The 19,234-nt window shown below is 42.9% G+C and overlaps 1 protein-coding gene across 1 annotated transcript; it reads right to left on the reverse strand.

Annotated features, from left to right (window-relative positions):
• Positions 1-3: 3 nt before the first annotated feature.
• Positions 4-17,854, reverse strand: LOC307268803 (serine/threonine-protein phosphatase PP1-beta catalytic subunit). The gene is made up of 8 exons (XM_080051553.1): positions 17,749-17,854; positions 6,413-6,544; positions 3,627-3,857; positions 3,414-3,518; positions 3,190-3,261; positions 1,499-1,650; positions 935-1,069; positions 4-609 (listed from the first exon to the last, which is right to left on the reverse strand). Exons 1-8 carry the CDS (start codon positions 17,798-17,800, stop codon positions 505-507), a joined length of 984 nt encoding a protein of 327 aa, XP_079907679.1. The 5' UTR covers positions 17,801-17,854; the 3' UTR covers positions 4-504.
• Positions 17,855-19,234: the final 1,380 nt, after the last annotated feature.

Here is a 19,234-nt window from a genome sequence, read left to right on the forward strand (position 1 = left end):
AGATTCATTTCCTGTATTATTTATTGAAAACCCAGCAGTCGTCATTAATACCTGTTGTGCCCTTACAGGCAGGGGGAGTAAGGAGAAGATGTGGTAAACTAAACTAGTTGTCATTCTGTTGTCAAGAAAATAAAAAGCAAAGAAAGGACAAAAACAATAATAATAATCAAACACGCCGATATGCTACAGAATGACACCTTTTATATTGTTTTTTCCCCCCTCGTTTTTCTTCTAACACTTGCTTTGAAAAAGGGTTACACAGATGCAGAGAAAGAAAAAAAGCATTGAGCAAGAAGAAGAAGAGAGTGGAGCTAGGGAAATCAAACGTAAATGAAAGACGGTTTCGGGTGTGTCTTTCTTAAAATTGTTGTGTTTGTCCGTTTTTTTCTCTCTCGTCCTCCGCCAAGTGTTGCTTTGACTTATTGTGTAGTGAAAAGCCATCAGGAGACCATAGTCCCTCTATCGCTCGCTTGTCTTCCCTGCGTCTCTTCCTCCGTCCGGTCTTCATCGTTTCTTTGGGGGTTGGGCTGTGCGTGGAGGTGTGATGGGCCGACTCGCATTCATCCCTCCGTACTGGTACTTGGCTTTCTTCTCAGATGGCTTCAGGATCTGTGGAAAGACACAAAATTAGCTTGTGCTTTTACTTAAAGGTGCACTATGCAGTTTTTTTTGTTTACATTTGCAGAGCCTGTAGTTTACAAAACGTACTTACTCCTCATGTAATTATTTAGTATTGTATAGTTCTATTATCAAAACAAAATTATTTTGATGAACCTGGAACCAAACATGAGAATAGAACGAAACTGGTGGCCCTGCTTGTGTAGACAACAGCAGTGAAACAGTAATTCATTCATTTACAAAAACATGGCACCCTGGATTCAAGAATATAAAAAGTACTTCAAAAATGATCTGGAGAAATCAAAGAAGATGGTACCTGGAAAGAGCACATCAGGGTTTCGTCCACGCTCATCATGCCTCCGGCGTTGTCGAACTCTCCGCAGTAGTTTGGAGCCGAGAACAGAGTGACCAGCTGCCGCTTGGCAAAGAACTCATAACCGTCTTCTACCACCTGGGGGCGTCAGAGGCACAGGAACGTTAGACCAGGTTCCACACAGCATCATCCCATAGCAGTGATCCACTTTAGAGTCTAATGGGACTGATGGCTCAAACCAGCTCCTGTTGAAGCTCGGGAAGCCAGTTATCTACGTATTCTTGTACAGGCATCTTTTTGGGGACCAATGTAATCTTTTAACAATCTGAGTGAGGACATTTTGCCCGGTTCTCACTTCTTCAAAAGGCCTGTTTGAGTGTTAAGACTAGGTTTTAAGTTTCAGGTATGAATAAGGTTAAGTGAAGGGTTAGTGTAAGGGTTGGGGTTAGGCATTTAGTTTTGATGGTTTGGGTATGGGGCTAGGGAACGCATTATGTCAATGAGTGTCCTCACAAGTACAGAGGTACAAGCACGTGTGTGTGTGTGTGTGTGTGTGTGTGTGTGTACCTGGTGGGCTCTGCAGATGAGGTCCAGGTCGTGGCGGTTGAGGAACTTGCTGACCACGTCGGCGCCGAAGGTGAAGGAGACGCCGCGGTCGTTCTCTCCCCAGCCCTGGACATCCTTGTCTGGATCGGACCAAAGCAGATCACACAGGAGGCCTGGAGGTAGACACAGGCAGACAAACGTATGTTAGATCTTTCAAACTACTTGGGAGACGCATTTACAACATGTCAGGTATTAAAACGCTAATGGCTGCCCCCATGTATATACACACACACACACAAACATTCTTCACCTCCAGACATTCGGAGTCTCCCTGAAAGACCATAAGAGGATGTGAGAGACAGCTGCTACCAGGCTCTGAACACTGGCTGCCTTATAAGGACAAAAGGAACCAGGTTTAGTGAAGAGGGGGCAAACGCATTCACTTCAACTGGTTCGCCGGGACTTGCATGCAACGCGGCACATGACGTAGTTGGACAAAGACATGGAAAGGTTTTTATTTTAGGATGAGGAGTAGTGATCTTATATCCAGCTAAACCGTGTACGTTACTGACACGGCAGAAATAACCAGACAATCTAATCTTTTCATCTAAAACGCAACCGACGTCAAAGTGCAAGGATGCTGACAGCAAGTACTCACTCACTGGGCCATGCCAGTTATTAAAGCCTCAGGAAACCTGGTCTAAAATAGAATAAAATCAATATATGATATCAAAGTTGGGTGTCTCATTAAGATAGTTCATTAATATTATAAAACTTACTGTAGTTATAAAAACACAGCTTTTTTAAAGTCTAGACTATTTGACAGGACTGTGTGGGCATGGCCGTGTCAAATGGTCTCCATGGCAACATTTATTGTAATTTTAGAACATTCGAGCAGAGAACTGCCCTGATTGGTTCAAAAATACTTAATGTGTCTTAGGAACCAGAGCATAGCCAGGCTCGTCTAAAGCGAAATGACAAAATCTTCCATTTGGACTGATACATATGCCTAACTCTTTTCAGATGCTTAATATCATGCAACAAACACAGGTAGGTGTTTGTAGATTTGGGTTTAGAGGGGCTTTAAAACACCACGGAATATTCAGTGGACTGGAATCATGGCCACCTCGTAATATATAAACATGTCTCCTCCCAGAGAACGTCTCTGCCTAAATACCATGTCTCCTGGCTGTCCCCCAACTATCAGCTAATACATGCGAGTCATTTCCTAAATTTAGAAAGTTGATTTGAACTCCTCTGGGGCTATAAGTAGAAGGACATGCGCTCCACTCAGGATAATTTACAGCCAGTTAGTTAGGAAATGCTTCCCTGCTCTGAGAAGCCTGATAAGAAACAAGCCCAGGTGTGCTTTCACCCTCACAAATCACAAATTATTTTTTCATTTCTGTGAATAGAGCCACACAGTGCAGCAGTGTGTGTGACAGCTCAAGTGTCTATTGGTGTAACAGAGTGAGGAGAGTTGCAGGGCAGGCTTGGACTGGCACTCTGCATTCACAGCTTGAATTAACTGCTTGAGATCAAGTAGAGTTCTCTGCCGAGAGCAGCACTTCAGAGGTGGGCCTTGTGACAGTTTTTTCTTTTCACCAAAGGAGCCTCTTTGAAGCTCAAAGACATGACAATGCTGTAGTATGTTGAGATGGAACTCATTTGTGTTTGTGTGTGTGTGCGTGTGCGTGTGCGTGTGCGCTTACCTGTGTCGGGCACGTCTGTGGGTCTCATGATGCGTCTGATCTGTTCCATGGACTGCAGGTCTGGAGAGAGACCTGTGGACACCAAGCAGAGTAGGTTAAAGTTTGAAAAACTGAACATCCGATAAAATAAAATAAAAATACACTTTAACAAAAAAATAAATCAAAATCAAGTCCGCAATCTTCAAATGCAAATGGCTGTTTCCAAATCAGGACAGGGACTCTACCTCCGTGACAGCAGAAGATCTTCTCGTCCACTATGGCGGCGATGGGCAGGCAGTTGAAGCAGTCGGTGAATGTCTTCCACAGCTTGATGTTGAACCTGCGTTTACCTGTGAAACCAAAGACATTTTACAGAATGACATTGGTATACGCTACACATTTTCTAAAAGGATCGATAAGAGTCACATTGAAGAGAATCCTTATCTCTGGTCACTCACACTCGTCGTAGAAGCCGTAGATGCGGTTGATGGAGGCACACTCGTGGTTGCCCCGCAGTAAGAAGAAGTTCTCTGGGTATTTGATCTTGTAGGCCAGCAGCAGACAGATGGTCTCCAGGGACTGCTTCCCTCGGTCCACATAGTCCCCCAGGAACAGGTAGTTAGCCTCTGGGGGGAAGCCGCCGTACTCAAAGAGCCGCAGCAGGTCTGTGTACTGTCCGTGGATATCACCTGGGGTAAGGAAAGCAGGCAGTGAGGAGCAGTGGTTGAAATGCAATACTAAGTACATTTATTCCGATACTGTACTGTCTCTGCATTCACAGCTTGAATTAACTGCTTGAGAAGTAGAGTTTTTTTCTTTTCACCAAAGGAGCCTCTTTGAAGCACAACGACATGACAATGCAGTAGTATGTTAAGATGGAACTCATTTTTGTGTGTGTGTATATGTGTGTGTGTGTGTGTGTGTGTTCTACTCTACTATTATTTGGCAAATTAAAAAGGTGCACTATGTAACTTTTGGTGTGTCAGAGAAGTGAACATATTCCAAGTTATATACTCACAACTGAACAAACACACTTTTCTCAAAGGAAAATTGGACCCATTTAACACTGTTTGAAGTTAGGAAGCCACCTTAAAAGTTACTGTTGTTTACAACAGCAGGGCCCAAAGTTTTGTTTAAAAACATATTCTAGTCTTACGTTTGGTTCCAGGTGCCATAAAATTATTTTGACTAATGAAGATAAGATAGAATTATTCCATACTAAAATGTACATGTAGAGTAATTAGATTTCCTAAAATAACTGCAGGCTCTGAAAATAAACAAAAACTAAATCAAAAATCCCCCTCCACTGAAACTGCATCTTTAAGTGACTAGTCACTTTACAGATTACATATTTTTATTTGCGTACTTTCTACTTAAAGGAATACTTCACCCATACAGAACCAGCGTTCTATCATTAATTATAATATAATGAATGAGGTTTTTCTTTCCTCAGTCTTCCCTTGGCCCAGCTGTCCTGTTAATCCTGACCCTTACTGTGATGTCACAAGAAGGAAAATGTAGGGTTAGACAGTGAGACCATAAAACACTCTTTCTGCCTTTTCTCAGGCTAGGATGATCCGATTTCATTTTTTTTTGCACATTTATACTGCATAGGATCTCCGAGTTCAATACACCTTCATATTCCCACCGGTGAAGTAGGTCTTTAAGTACTAACTTAAGTAAAGGATGTGAATACTTTGTCCACCACTGGTGACGAGGGAGATCACAGAAAGATGCTGTGTCTGAAATCGCGCACTTCTGTACTTACACTTACTTTTTTGAGTGCACTTTGCGCAAAACCGGAGAGTGTGCCAAAATGCAGTGGACTGTAATGCCTCGTTTCCACCGAGTAGAGCGGGTCGGATCGGAGCGGCTCAGAGCGGGACAGCTCACTTTTAAGAATCTCGGTGTTGTTTCCACCGCCGACCCTACCCTTACTGGTAGGGCGGGGTTTAGGCTGGACTGCGATAGCCGACGCCAGAATGTGGGTCAAACTATCGGGCTGTGGGAACAACTGTGGTCAAGCCAGCGGTCTCTTGTTTTTGCTTGGTCAAACCAGCCGCTTCTTTATTTATTCCCCCCGTGTTGTGAGCACAGAGACGGCTCGGTGCAACTGATAGAGACAGTGAGCGAACAGCACTGGCTGCGGCAGCTACGTGACATCGTAGCAGTGGGACACAGTGTAGCCAACTGATTCATTTAATGACGAGGAAAAACACCACACAATAAACAGTGCCGCGCTCACATTTTCGCCAAAACTCTCTTCACTCTAGCCGAGGTGACTACAAACGGCGGAGATGATTCAAACCAGCCGCTTCTTTATGTATTCCCCCCGTGTTGTTGTGAGCGTGTATTTTACTACTATCTATGGCAGAGACCGCTCGGCGCAACTCATAGAGACAGTGAGCGAACAGTGCTGGCTGCAGCAGCTACGTGACTATGGGACACAGTGTAACCAACTGATTAATTTATTGACGAGGAAAAACACCACACAATAAACAGAGCTGTGCTCACATTTTCGCCAAAACACAAGACTCTCTTCACTCTTGCCGAGATCTACACATGGCGGAAATGATTCTTTCGACCAATCAAATGACGGCAGTGTGTAGCTCCGCCTTCTCATGCATTTTCGGCCCGCTTTCAGGCCGCTAGTACCCCTGCGGAGGAGTACTGAGATCGGGAGCGGCTCAGAGCGGTTAGGTGCGCTTAAACCGTACCCTACCCAACTTTTGGCAAATGAAAAGCCAAACTACCCGGACCGAACCGCTCCGACCCGACCCGCTCTACTCGGTGGAAACGAGGCATAAGTTCCTCGGTCGTGCACTCAAAACGGTCTAAAACTTGAGTGTAGAGCGATGGACACTTTCCACACTCAACGGCCGCCATCTTGCCTACGTAACGGAGAGGACGGGGCATTCTAATCAAAATAGAGGAGTTTGAAGCAACGATGGAGGCGGACGCGCTCTACAAAAGTTAAATGACACATTGTTTTTGTCTTTCCGCGACTAATGTGCCTGTTTTGGCTATCGGTAACGCAAGCAGAAAAAAATACCACCGAAGAAGAACCGTCAAAATGCGAAGTAATTTCCGGTAGGTGCGCGACGGCAGTTTGGACAGTGCACTGTAGAAATGAGAGCACTGCGTCTATAAGTAAGTGTACTGTAGGGATAATAAAGTGCACTCAATGTAAGTGCACTTACGTAAGTGCGCGATTTCAGACACAGCTAGTTCTTGTTTTACTGACCACAGATTTTGAGCGGGGCCTCCAGCTCCAGAAGGATTGGCTGACTGAGGAAAATCTCCCGGGACTTGATGCAGAGGCCGCGCACCTCCGCCTCCGTCATCTGGACTATCTTCCCTGGACGGCATCCTCGCACTGGAACACAGAAGAGGGAATGAGGTCAGCGAATAACCGTGTGTGTGTGTGTGTGTGTGTTGTTTTGGAGACACGTCCTGTTGTCTAACATTGAGGAAGGGAGGGAGGACACACCACAAAGACTTCCTACAGGTCAATGAGTACAGACATGAAGATATTCATTCATATTTTTGACAAAAAGTGATTTTGACAACAAGCGTTCTCCAGAATCTCTGACTGCACCTTTCACCGATTGTCACAAAGTAGCAAGCAGCCCTAGAATGAATCTAAAGAAACAACCGAGAATGACCATTTAACACATGTATGTTACATAGTTTTCTATGAGCTGGACTGGAGTTCCTTCGCTACACAACATTGAAAACAGTTCACAGACTGATCACTGACTCTGATTGAAAAACCTTGTGAACACATTTTTTCCACACAGAAGTGAAACTAGCGTTGGGCATCTTAAACAGCTGATGCATGCAAAGCAGCAGTGGTGGCAAGCCTGTACAGCTGCCTCTGCTGTTTGAGACTCCCTGCAGTCATTTTCTGTGTCCTGCATATTCCCTGGGTAGTAAGATGAATGACACACACACACACACACACACACACACACACACACACACACACACACACACACACACACACACACACACACACACACACACACACACACACACACACACACACACACACACACACACACACACACACACACACACACACACACACACACACACACACACACACACACACACACACACACACACACACACACACACACACACACACACACACACACACACACACACAGTCAGATGACACCACATCAACATGATGGAAATCCTAGCAGGCAGCAAATAGGTAAATCAAATGGGGGGGTTGAGGTAATCCTGCAGCTCCACAGTGGGACTAGTTCTTCTTCTTGTGTGTGTGTGCATGTTTCTTGGAAGAGACTCCTGTCCTGGTGGGACAAAAGAGTGTGTGTGTGTGTGTGTACATGTACAACATGTGTCTGCTATTCCTTCATAGAGGCCCTTTGGCGATAAACACCCTCCCTTCAGTGTGTCTCCCCCATTCAGCCAAACACCAGCCCTGCGACGAGACACACACTATATTTAGACACAGCAAAGGGCAGAGTCTCACACCTCTAGACCAACACCAGTCAATATCCCAGGAGCAAAAGTTGTGCGCAGGAAGTCAGGATTTGACAGGTTTTAACTGCGATAACAATCACATTGTTCCATATGAACACCTTATACTATGGGTCTTGGCTCACTACACACTGGGCAAGGAGTGTCTGTGTGTGGATCGAAAAGTGTGTGTGTGTCAACTGCCCAGGGAGCGATCATTTCACACCCCCTCCCTTTCAGCCCCGCGATGATGACTCGTTTGCAGGTCTGTGCTGGCTCAGCTGACAGGGAGGGAGGCCTGACACACACACACACACACGCACGGGCACACACACACACACAGGTAGAATAGATACTTTGAATTCTCCGTCTCCTCCAATGCGAAACAAACACACATTACACACATCAATTGACCTTGACTTGAGAAGACGGGACCACTACGGGCTTATGGGGAGGCATCCCAGCATCCTTTTCTCCTTCAACCACTGCACTGCAGCGTCCACTTTGTAGGAAAAAAGTGGGAGAGAGAAACCGGGGAGGTTGTACCCAAATCTGATCACCATGGCAACCAAGCAAGACCAATTTTCCAGCCGGCAAGGTGAGCAGGAGATGTGTGTGTGGGGGCATCTCAGCCAACCCACACACTGCATACTAAACAAGAACTAAGAAATAGTGAGGGAAACCCTGAAACACACACACACAAATACCTTTCCAACAGTTTGTTAACTTTGTTCCTTTCAAATGAATACAGCGTTTATCAGTCAAGGAGGGTATATAGCAAAACGTTGCAGCCAAATTGCATTGTGGGAGGTGTAGGATTCTGCGTTTTTGCCGCATTTTCTGTTATTCCATATTCCCATATCTATTCAACGACTAAATATCTCAATAAATTGCTCGACACACTTACACCTACTCAGGCATGCCGGCCAGAATGAATGATACAAATCAATAGGGTCAAAAGGGGATAATATGCATAATCAATTTAACTGACAGGGAATTCCTTTAGGATTATGGATCTGATCGTCTTTTTGTAAATGAATTTGTAATATCCGTGCAAATGGGAATATTTATTGGTTTTCTTAAAGTCTTCTGTGATATTGAAGTGAATATCTTAAGAGTTTTCTGACAGACAGAAGCAGCCATTTTATTTATTTTTTGCTGACGGTCCAAGTGCAACACACTCCTCAAAACAACGGTAAGTTTGCAGTGCACAGAGGCATTCTAAACACGACTCACACACGAGGACAATGACAGACAGACAGCCCAAGACAGATGAACTGAATCAAGCAAAGTCATGTTCCCAAAGTGTGTACTGTTTTCCCAGGTGGTTCTCACGCAGCATTTGAGAGAAAACCCTCCATGTGCTACGTTCCAATTCCTCTGTCCTAATTTGGTCAGGTCTGCCTGGGCTCTGTGAGTTTTGGGTCACACTCTGACCTCGTCACAATGAACACGCACACGTCTTTTCTTTAGCTCCATCCAAAAGGAGATATCTGCGTCACTGTCTCTCTTTCCCAGAATTCCTTTCTTCCTCCTCTCTAATCCCCCTTTCATCTATAGTTCCATTCTTGGCCGTTATTGTTTTAAATTAAATGAATGTTCCAAGTTCCGACCAGGTACGCACTACGACTAATCAGGAACCGCATGCACAATATTTCAAAACATCTACAGATGAATCACGCACTGAGGCTTCATTCCATTTGACATTAAAGGCCTTGAATTTTAGCTAAAGAAAATTATTCTCATCAATAAATATTGACAGTTTTACTTGGCTCCAGCCTTACGTAGGTGAAATGCTACTTTATCATGACTTTGCAATGCTATTCCCATCCAATTCTTTAGTTTTTCTTTTTAAAGCTAACCTGTTGTTAAAATATCCCGCAAGTTACTTTGTTTTACCTCTACTATAGAGAACTGATAGCCTATTATTACAGCCCCCCCCACACCCCCACACAGTGCTCCATAACCTTTCCATCTTCCTAGTAGTTGGCAACGTTAACTCGTTAAATATCTGGGAGGATCAAACCACCATTGTGTGGCAAGTTGTTACAACACGCTGACACACACAATTGAATTGACCTCTTACCAGTACCTTTTACAGGATTTCATCAAGAGTTTAATTTTCAGTCTTTGTGGGCTGTTTAAGGAGCGTTTAACCAAAACCGCCCGGAGTAACCAATGCAAAAAAACTTCTATCCAATAAAAAAAAACTATAATAAAAAAGTCATGTATTTAGTTAAGTTTAACCCTAAAAAAAGGACCACAAGAGGATTTCCTTCTGCTTCACTGGTTACAAACGGCGTGTCGAAGGGCAACTATTTTTCCATTTCTTTCAACAAAAAAAAAAGGAGAGTTCATTTGAGCAATGCACTTAGGGCCAGAGAGAGAGAGAGAGAGAGAGAGAGAGAGAGAGAGAGAGAGAGAGAGAGAGAGAGAGAGAGAGAGAGAGAGAGAGAGAGAGAGAGAGAGAGAGAGAGAGAGAGAGAGAGAGAGAGAGAGAGAGAGAGAGAGAGAGAGAGAGAGAGAGAGAGAGAGAGTAAGAATAAGTGAATGGCTTCTTGAAGGCATTACCATATATGGGCGCTAGTGTATGGAGTAGGAAGGAGGAAGCGGGCTAGTTAGTAAGGACAGGGAGGGAGCACTCAAACTGTGTGACAGAAGGAGAAGGACCCGGGCTCCATCCACAACAATGCGACGGTTGTAATCAAGAAAAAAAACACGCCATGATGTCAGACCAGTATCATAAAACATGGCTGACCTCTGTATGTCAGTTCATTCACGCTGTTAGCTGGCTTTTCTTTGATTTGAAACAGATCTATAATGAAATCTACACGTGTGATGATGTCATGCATTTTTCTGTTGAGTATGGACCGGTCTTTTTACTCAACAGACACAATCGTAAAAGGCAATCAAGGGCTTTCCCTACAGAAATACAGTCTAAATTTGGCAAATGTTCAGAATAAAATAAAAAGGGGACAAATTTACTAAATGTAAATAGAAAACAAATCTGCCCTGACATTCAATGTCAAATACAGCTTCAATTAAAGTCATTTAACCTTAATCAACACAACTCGAACAATGTTACCATACACTTTCAAAATTACGTATCCGCTATCCGGCACACTCAGAGAAACATTCACATCCATTTGGAGTTGTGATTCTGGCCACCTAATGAATACAATATCTTTAATCACGCTCCGTTAAGCTCTGTTTTGGGTCTCCACCATTTCCTGAGAAAAACAATCGTCTCTAAGTTGATTAGTGTAGCTTTAATACATTCATAAACTGAACATGAAAATGCAAGCTCGGTTAAAAACTCAATTTTCCCTGTTTCTTGAATCTCCAAGCAAAGATATACAAAGGCAGTTGAAGCGGGTTCAAGCGGGGCCATGAATGTTAAGCAGGTATGACTGTGTGTGTTTTAGTCCGGGCAGCTAATAAAGATGCCCCGTCAGACCTTTTTTAGCTCCCCACCACCATTCTCTATTCTCTCCCAATGGGAACAAGGCCAGCAGCAGCTCCCCTCTCCCACAGGGGGGAGGGGGGTTGACGGAAAACACTGACCCCCCCTCAGTGAACCAGAGAACACACAACAAAGTAACTCTGGGCGAAGGAGAGCCAGGGAGCCAACCTTTGAGGGGCCGAAAAAAATCCAAGACTGTGATTCTGGCCTTTTTCTGGCATTTTCCTGAAGACATTTTGTTCGCCACGGCTGAATGGCCTTCTTTGTGTGGGGGCAAAAGAAAGGATGAAATTGAGAGGCGAGACACGATGAACGAGAGGCTTGGGTATAGGCAGAGAGAGTGTGGGCGAGACGGAGAGAAGGAAAACCAAAGAAATGGAGAGAGAGAGAGAGTTGGAGTGGAGGAAATAATTGAAGTGAGGGAGTGAATTGAAGGATAAGAGAGGAGGAGGTGGGGGTTAGGGTAGAAAGCCTCTGGGTGAAGCTCTGTGCCACGGTCGGTGCCAGGGGGTGAGCGCTCCCCCACGCCGCACAGGCTCCACCATTGTTGTTTCCATAACAGAATGCCACGCCAGCAACAGCCTGGAGCAGCACAGCAGCAGCAGACCTATCGCATCCCACCAAAACAAGGAGGTTGAGGCATTCTGAACGAGCACAACAACAACAGGCCTAAAAGGAGCTTTACAAAACTGCAGCAGTGTGCATTAGAATTCCATCCAGTAAACAAAAAAAAAAAAAAGTTTCTTCATGTCAAAATCCTAACAAATCCAAAGTCTAATGGTTGTTTACGCTTTGAGGGTGGGGACTTGCCACCACCTCTCACACCAACCAACTGTTTCACTCTCTTTTAAAGTGAGAGTATGTGACCTTTTAAAAAGTTAGAAATAACAACATGCTGTAACTTCCAAATGAAAAGGTGAATTCATAAGCAATAAGCACCCTCTGCTTAGTCCAACGCATTCAAAGGTTTTACTGATACATCTGGTAGTTTATGTAGCAAACTCCAAATGTCATCAGCATAATGGCATCACCTACATTTGCTGCCGGGGTCTTCGCACACGAATAAAAAAATGCAACTTTCCATCCTGCCTCCTCTTCGAACACTGGCTCGTGCATGTGTGTGTGTGCGCCCACGGGCCACCTGTGCTGGCAGGCCAGACAGAGGGCCCCGTTGTGGCTAAAGCCAGAGGGCCGGCGTGGGCTTAGCATTTGGCATGTGGAGGCTGTAATAGCTGCTTTGCTGGAATGATTGCAGCGCATAGGGCACACTAACAGAGCAGCAATAGTAAAAAAAGTAATGAGGAGCAGAAAAACAGGAGCCTCTTATATGCACAACTCTCCTAACAAGCAGTGAGGGGGAATACACACAAGGCAGGTCCAGTAGAGTGTAGACAAACAACATGGAGGGGAGGAGACCCAAGCATTTCTGTGGATGGATGCGGGGAAAATGCAACGTCAGCTTTAAAATGCGCTTCGACCAATTGTAGGGAACCTGCTTAGGAATCTGAAACATGCTACAGAGTGTACTACAACAACAATATACGATTTAATGCAGCGATGATGGTATTGATTTTTTCAGCGTAGAGACAGGAAAAAGAGGTACTCCGGTGATTACACACCTAAACGTATATTAAGTACATATCAACTCCACACACAGTGTTTCAAAACCAATGCAGGGGTTCACGCAGATATCCTTTATCTTGGTATTGTTTGAGAATTGATCCTTACAATTTTGTATTAATGTAGTGTTGTTCATTGTTCCATTGCCACTATCTTGTTCCATCATTTGTTGTACTAAGAGAATCGAATCTTTCTTTATTAATGAATTATAATATTATCTTCTACTACAACATTCTTGCCAGTAAGCCTATTGAATTGAAAAAATGTAAATTGAAAAATTGAGTGGAGCCAACTAAGTTCAAACATTCATGAGGGAAACTTGACAACGCAAACTCTGACTACGTAATATTAACTAACACACACACACACACACACACACACACACAAACCCATACAAGTGCCGTTTGTAATCACACAGATGACGGGCTGTGCTAAGTGCCTGTGTCTGTGTGTGTGTGTGTGCCACTGTGCTGCTTACCGTTTAGCTGTGACTCACGAGACTAGAGCGAGTCGGTGACAAGTGGTTGTGTTAGAGGGAGACGAGTGAAAGCAGAGAGGGCAGAAAGCTGCACAGAGTCCGGCGACGAAGGCTTCAGTGATGGTAAAGTGTGTTGATCAGGTTAGTCCTGTCGGCTAGACAACGCCTGTCGAAGCCTCCAGACACCAAACAACAGCTGAAAGACACGTGCACTGTTTGCCTCTGTGTATGGGTCTGTGTATGGGTCTGTGTATGGGTCTGTGTGTTTGTATTGTGTCTTTGAATGTGTGTAGATTTATTTGAAAATGCATCTTTTTTTACTCAGAATTTCCCATGACTCTTTTGCACATTTTTAAGCAGGTGCGTTCAGATGCCTGACAAGGTGTCAATTACAAATGAGGTAGCTTGTAGATGGCGTGTAGCAACTGGTTTATTTATATGATCGTGATGAAGCTACTCTTTTATTTCCAATGCTGGCAGCATGCCTCTACAGATGACAGTAACTGTGTTTCTATCCACCAACCACTTGTCAATCGAATTATCTGAAGTTCTCTAAAAACATTAGTGCGATAGAATTGGTATGCATTGCGCTTTGCGATTGACATTTGGAGGTGTTTTTATTCAGTTTTGCAGTGAACCGCGGCTCAACATTCATGCAAACATTTGTGAACAAAAGATTATGGGATAAGCATTTTACGGATTTAGATAAAAAGTTCTAATGAGATGGAATGTACAATCGTTGTACCCATATTCATGAAATTCAGTATTCCAATATTACTGTTCCCATAAGGGATTTTTCGTCTGATTTTACTGCATAAAAATTTGGAAACCCCCATCTCTCTCTTAGTAAATGATCATATTAACCTTGTTGACTCCTTAACATTTTAAAATATGTTGTTTCTTAACTGGTGATGACTTTATAAGTAAAAAAAAAAAAAGGCCACTTCACTTGACATTGCGCTCAATTTTATAAAGACAGTAAGTGAGAAGTAAAAATAAACTGCATACTGTATTACCATATTGCCCTTTTTAAACTCACCCCGTGTGTGTGTGTGTGTGTGTGTGTGTGTGTGTCAGTCACTGAAAGGGTAGGTTAATTTCTAGCCGGGACAGCTGTGCCTGTTGACATTTAATAGAACTTTCCGATGTGTGCGTTTGACTCCGCTCGGCACCAGCGTTTGTGTCGAGGTGGTTTAGGAAATCCAGGTCTGGATGAAAGCTTGATGTGGCAGTCTGAGGGGGGATATCCAGGTTCCATACCGTTGACAAGTCTTTGGGTTGTAGAAATAGATTAAGTCTGAAAATAAAGTGTGGCCTGAGCGAAGACAAATTGATGCGCAAGGGGCAGTTTGGGACACAGGCCGACAGAAATACTAAGGGAAATACTAATCCTTGCCATAGATTGGCTGATTGGCTAACGGTTTTTAAAGAGAACATTTGACATGATGCAGTTTGATTACACTCTTGTTGTTTATAATGTTATATTACTAGAGATGCACTGATCCAATATTTTTAGTTCCGATCCTGATATCTGCGATACTGTCCGATATCATAATTATGATACATTTGTTTGTTGGTGCTTGGTGGTGATTTTATGTGTAAGATTAGGAAGGCTTAAGCAATACAGCAATTCAAATATACACAACACAACTGCTTTGAACAGTTTGAATACAGAATATCAGAACTCAACTTTTGAATCGCTGATTCCAATACTATAATGTGTGCTATATTACATAGCTATGGTCTTAAAATGTCAATTTCCTTCATGGTTAAAATAATTTAGATTTCTACTTGTCAGTCCAATATCCGATACGTAGATTGCAGCCATATCGGACCAGATACCCATATTGGATCGGAGAATAATGGACAGTGTTAACTTCTACAGTTCAGTGAAAACTTATTCTGCTGAAGAACTTGAACATTTTGTTACATTTAAAAGCTCCAGAATTACATGGACCCCTTGAGCGGAGATTTTTCTGTCACAACATCACCTGAACATAAGATTCAAGCTAAGTTCTTGTACGGCCAACTTGTTTAAGACTACATTGCAGCATCTATGAACTGGTTTCATTTACACAACTGATTCCGTTTTTGGATCCAGAAGTATCAGCCTGGAGAAAAAAAATGTAAAAAATCATTAGCGTTAAGCCTGCCTCTCACTAAGCTGGCATTTGGCACACTGCGAATCAGCCGGCCAGATATAAGTGGAGAGAAGACGGATATATTCACACACACAGGCACAGCTCACATCTGGAAGACTTTAAAACGTGATGGATCCCTCCAATTTCCTCCACTGAGGTTTCCTAGCCGCCGCAGCAGAAAAAGAAACACCAACTAGATAAGTAGCCAGCTAACTAGGCTAGGCTAGCTGTGTAGCACTGTGTGTGTACTAGGTGTGTCCAACTGACAATGCAGCCACACAGTGCTGATAGTGTACAGCTGACATACACAAACACACAGAGAAAGAGTAAACAAATTCAATTATGTAACCAGTCCCAATCAATCAAGATGATTAGGTTCCACTGACATGTTGGTCCACACTGTGCTCATTTGTGTGTGTGTGTGTGTGTGTGTGTGTGTGTGTGTGTGTGTGTGTGTGTGTGTGTGTGTGTGTGTGTGTGTGTGTGTGTGTGTGTGTGTGTGTGTGTGTGTGTGTGTGTGTGTGTGTGTGTGTGTGTGTGTGTGTGTGTGTGTGTGTGTGTGTGTGTGTGTGTGTGTGTGTGTGTGTGTGTGTGTGTGTGTGTGTGTGTTGTATACTGAAGACAAACTCTGAATTTCCAGGAGACAGACAGACTGAATGACAGATCAGCTCAACTATGTCAGAATCCCTTGTTTAATAGTGCCAACGCATAACACTGGTGCAGGAGCAACAACAACGCTTTCTTCGACAGTACTGTGAAAATAATACACACCCCGATTAACATCCATCCACACATGCATGCCAGCTTCCTGAGAAGATTGGACAAACGTCACACGCATGTTTATAATGCACCATTCTAATTTATTGCCATCCACCAATGTGTGATGAGAAAGTGTTGTCGGGAAGTAATACTATGCATACAGTTTAACATTGATGTGCCACTCTTTGTCTGATGACTCAAAACTATGCAGCCTGTTTTGTTTTGGATAGATATAATGGCAACCTTTCAGATTTACCATGAGGACAGAAATCTTGAAAAGAAAATCTAATTTAATAAAAAGTTACTTTAATTTGAAAAGACACAGGACCCAGACAGTGCAGGTTCAATTAAAGTGATATCATATCATCCGTGTTGGGGGAGCTACTTTTTTCAGCATAGCTTTGCAAAGTTAATAGATAACAAGTTAAAACATTAAAAACAACAATAACCAAATATTGTCAAAGGTGAGCTGACAATCGCCCTGACTGAGATCTAAAATATGTCCTTAATTAAAGAGTCCCACAGACTTTTCACAACCTATGTCATATTTGTGTTGGGAAACAAATCCAGATTTTCTATTAACTGGGGCTCGTCAATGGGTGTTTAATTGGATAAGCAATAGTCAAATTTCAATAAAAATGAATTCCTTTCCTTATATGGTGCACAAATCTTTCAGTAGGCTACTAAACTGAAAATACAAATAAAAAAAGTAACTTAACTACTTGAATCACTACGCAAATATGAATGTAGGCTAGTTGAACTACCAGCAGTGGCTTGTGTCAACATCTCCTTTCAGCAATATTCCCACACAAACATCATAATAATAACCCAGTGACGAGCTTTCTCCCTCCAGCTGGGAAAAAGCTCCACCACCGCTCTGCCAAATCCCATTCGAAAACTTACATAGGCCTACTACAGCCGGGATTTTAGATCGTGCAAGGGACAAACCAATTGCGCTGAAGATATCCGCATACTTAATTCAACAAGCTGCGCTTTGTTTTAAAAAGAAACGACAACTTATAGCCTACTGTATATGGGGACTGATATGCACAACAAGCTGCCGCCGCCCACCGCGGTGTCCTCTGTCGCGAAAAGCTTGGGGGGATGTAGGCAGAGTCGTTTGTAGGATAGAGACTTTTTCTTGAGGAAAATATTCTTGACAGTTTTTTTAACGCTAAAAGTCGAACAACACTGATGTTGTACAGGTATTGCGACATCATTCAAGACCGCATTAGTTAGTTTTAAGATCGGTAGGCTATATATATGACGTTCTCCCCCATAGCGTCGGGGTACAACAGTCCTCTAACTACAACTTTGTTGCCAGGCAATTGGAGAGCCACACTTTAACGCTCAAAAATCAAACTGAAAGGAGTCTTTAGGGGCGTAATAATGTTATGAAATCCCGATAACTTGACTAAAGGTGTGCCTGGGATTCGTGTTATATCGATGGACGGGACTGCTCCCGACTGTCCACTCCTTTACCCCACCACACCGGTTGACGCTATCATGTAAAGCGGCCCTTTCTCTGGTCGACTCCTGACAAACTGACGAAACTGAGAAAACCCCTCGAGGGCTCACAGCAGCCATCAACAAGTTAAAAAAAGAGTGAAAATAGACTGCAAACTCACCCTCTAAAAGCCTGGAAATAAGCGAGTCGACGTCCAACTCCCCCTCCGCCATTTCTGTTAACGTACAGCTCTGCCCGCCGCAGTCTCTGGAGCTGGCAGGGCAGGAACCGCCCGACTGCACTGAAACGCACCGCCAACCTCCTCCCACTCATTACGCTGCTTTCAAAGTCCCTCGGATACTCTGGCTTCCATCAAACAATAGAGAACAGTGGAGATTTTAATCAGACATAAAGTACCGTAACACTTTTTTTTAGTGAAAGAGTGAATTGTTTGTTCAAACTATAACAGTGTTATCAAATTCAAGTATTAACATTTGAGCTTAGGCTATATTTTCAATAATGTAAGGTGCTGATTTCTGCTGCCTGCATTTCAGAATGTTTTTACTTCCTTTATTCTATTATACCATTCTTCCATCCTGTCATTTACAACTTGTTGGAGACAAGTAGGCCTAGCTCTTGCTAAACCCAACACATTGTATAGTTTGTGTCAACCACTCCCATCACCTAATGGTAATATCATTATAATTGTCAAGTGCAACTGTGGCCTTGTTCCTCATGATTCAGCCGATTGAAGGTGTCAAAAAATCCCAACGTTAATATGAATAAAAAGATTAAGAAAAACAAAAACAAACACAACTGTAAACAACAGTCACAAACAATTTAACAATAACATGATAAATGAAATATACTTTCCCCGCCGTCTTTCCTGCGTTTTGTTTTTGTGTTCTCAACTTGTATCTATTATTTCCGCCAGCACTTGAATGCATCAGTCTAGACCTTTGCAACAGGTTACTGTATTAGAAATAATAATAATAATAATAATAATAATAATAATAATAATAATAATAATAATAATAATAATAATAATAATAATAATAATAATAATGTTTTGTCTTCAACAAACTCATTTGACAATTGTTGCAACAATTGTATAGCCTATAGCTTTATTGATTTCTAGTCACTTGTATGAACATGCGCATATGTGCAGATATTAATAAGACAGTTTTATGGCCATAAAAGCAAACCTAAATAGCAGAAAACTGAAAATAAAATAACAATAAAATAAGTGACCCAAATTAGGCCCAGTCACTGCAATTCTCCAATGCACAGTGCTGGCAATAATGAGAACAGGCACTGATTTCTTCGTCCATAGCGCCCTCTCCTGGCGAACTTGTTAACTTCATGAGTGTGAAGTTTTGGGGGATACATAGTTTATGATTATTTTGTCTATTTCAAAAAGTAAATAAAATACAATTTCGATTGTAGTGGGTTAGGAGCCCTGCATGTATAAGCCTGCTGGTGCTGGGGAACTCATTCAGCAGAATGGAAACCTCTGTAGTGTGGGTAGGTTCACATAAACAAGCATAGACCTGAGATCCCTTCTGTTTACAGGAGGTTTAACTTGTAGTGGAGGTCGGAAGTGGATCCAGTCTAACTGTGTTGTTGCCTCTCCCACACATCAACTTATTTTTCTGTCCCTTTCAAGT

The sequence above is a fragment of the Ammodytes marinus genome (genome assembly GCF_949987685.1).
Source record: "Ammodytes marinus genome assembly, chromosome: 23".
Classification (NCBI taxonomy): Eukaryota; Metazoa; Chordata; class Actinopteri; order Uranoscopiformes; family Ammodytidae; genus Ammodytes; species Ammodytes marinus.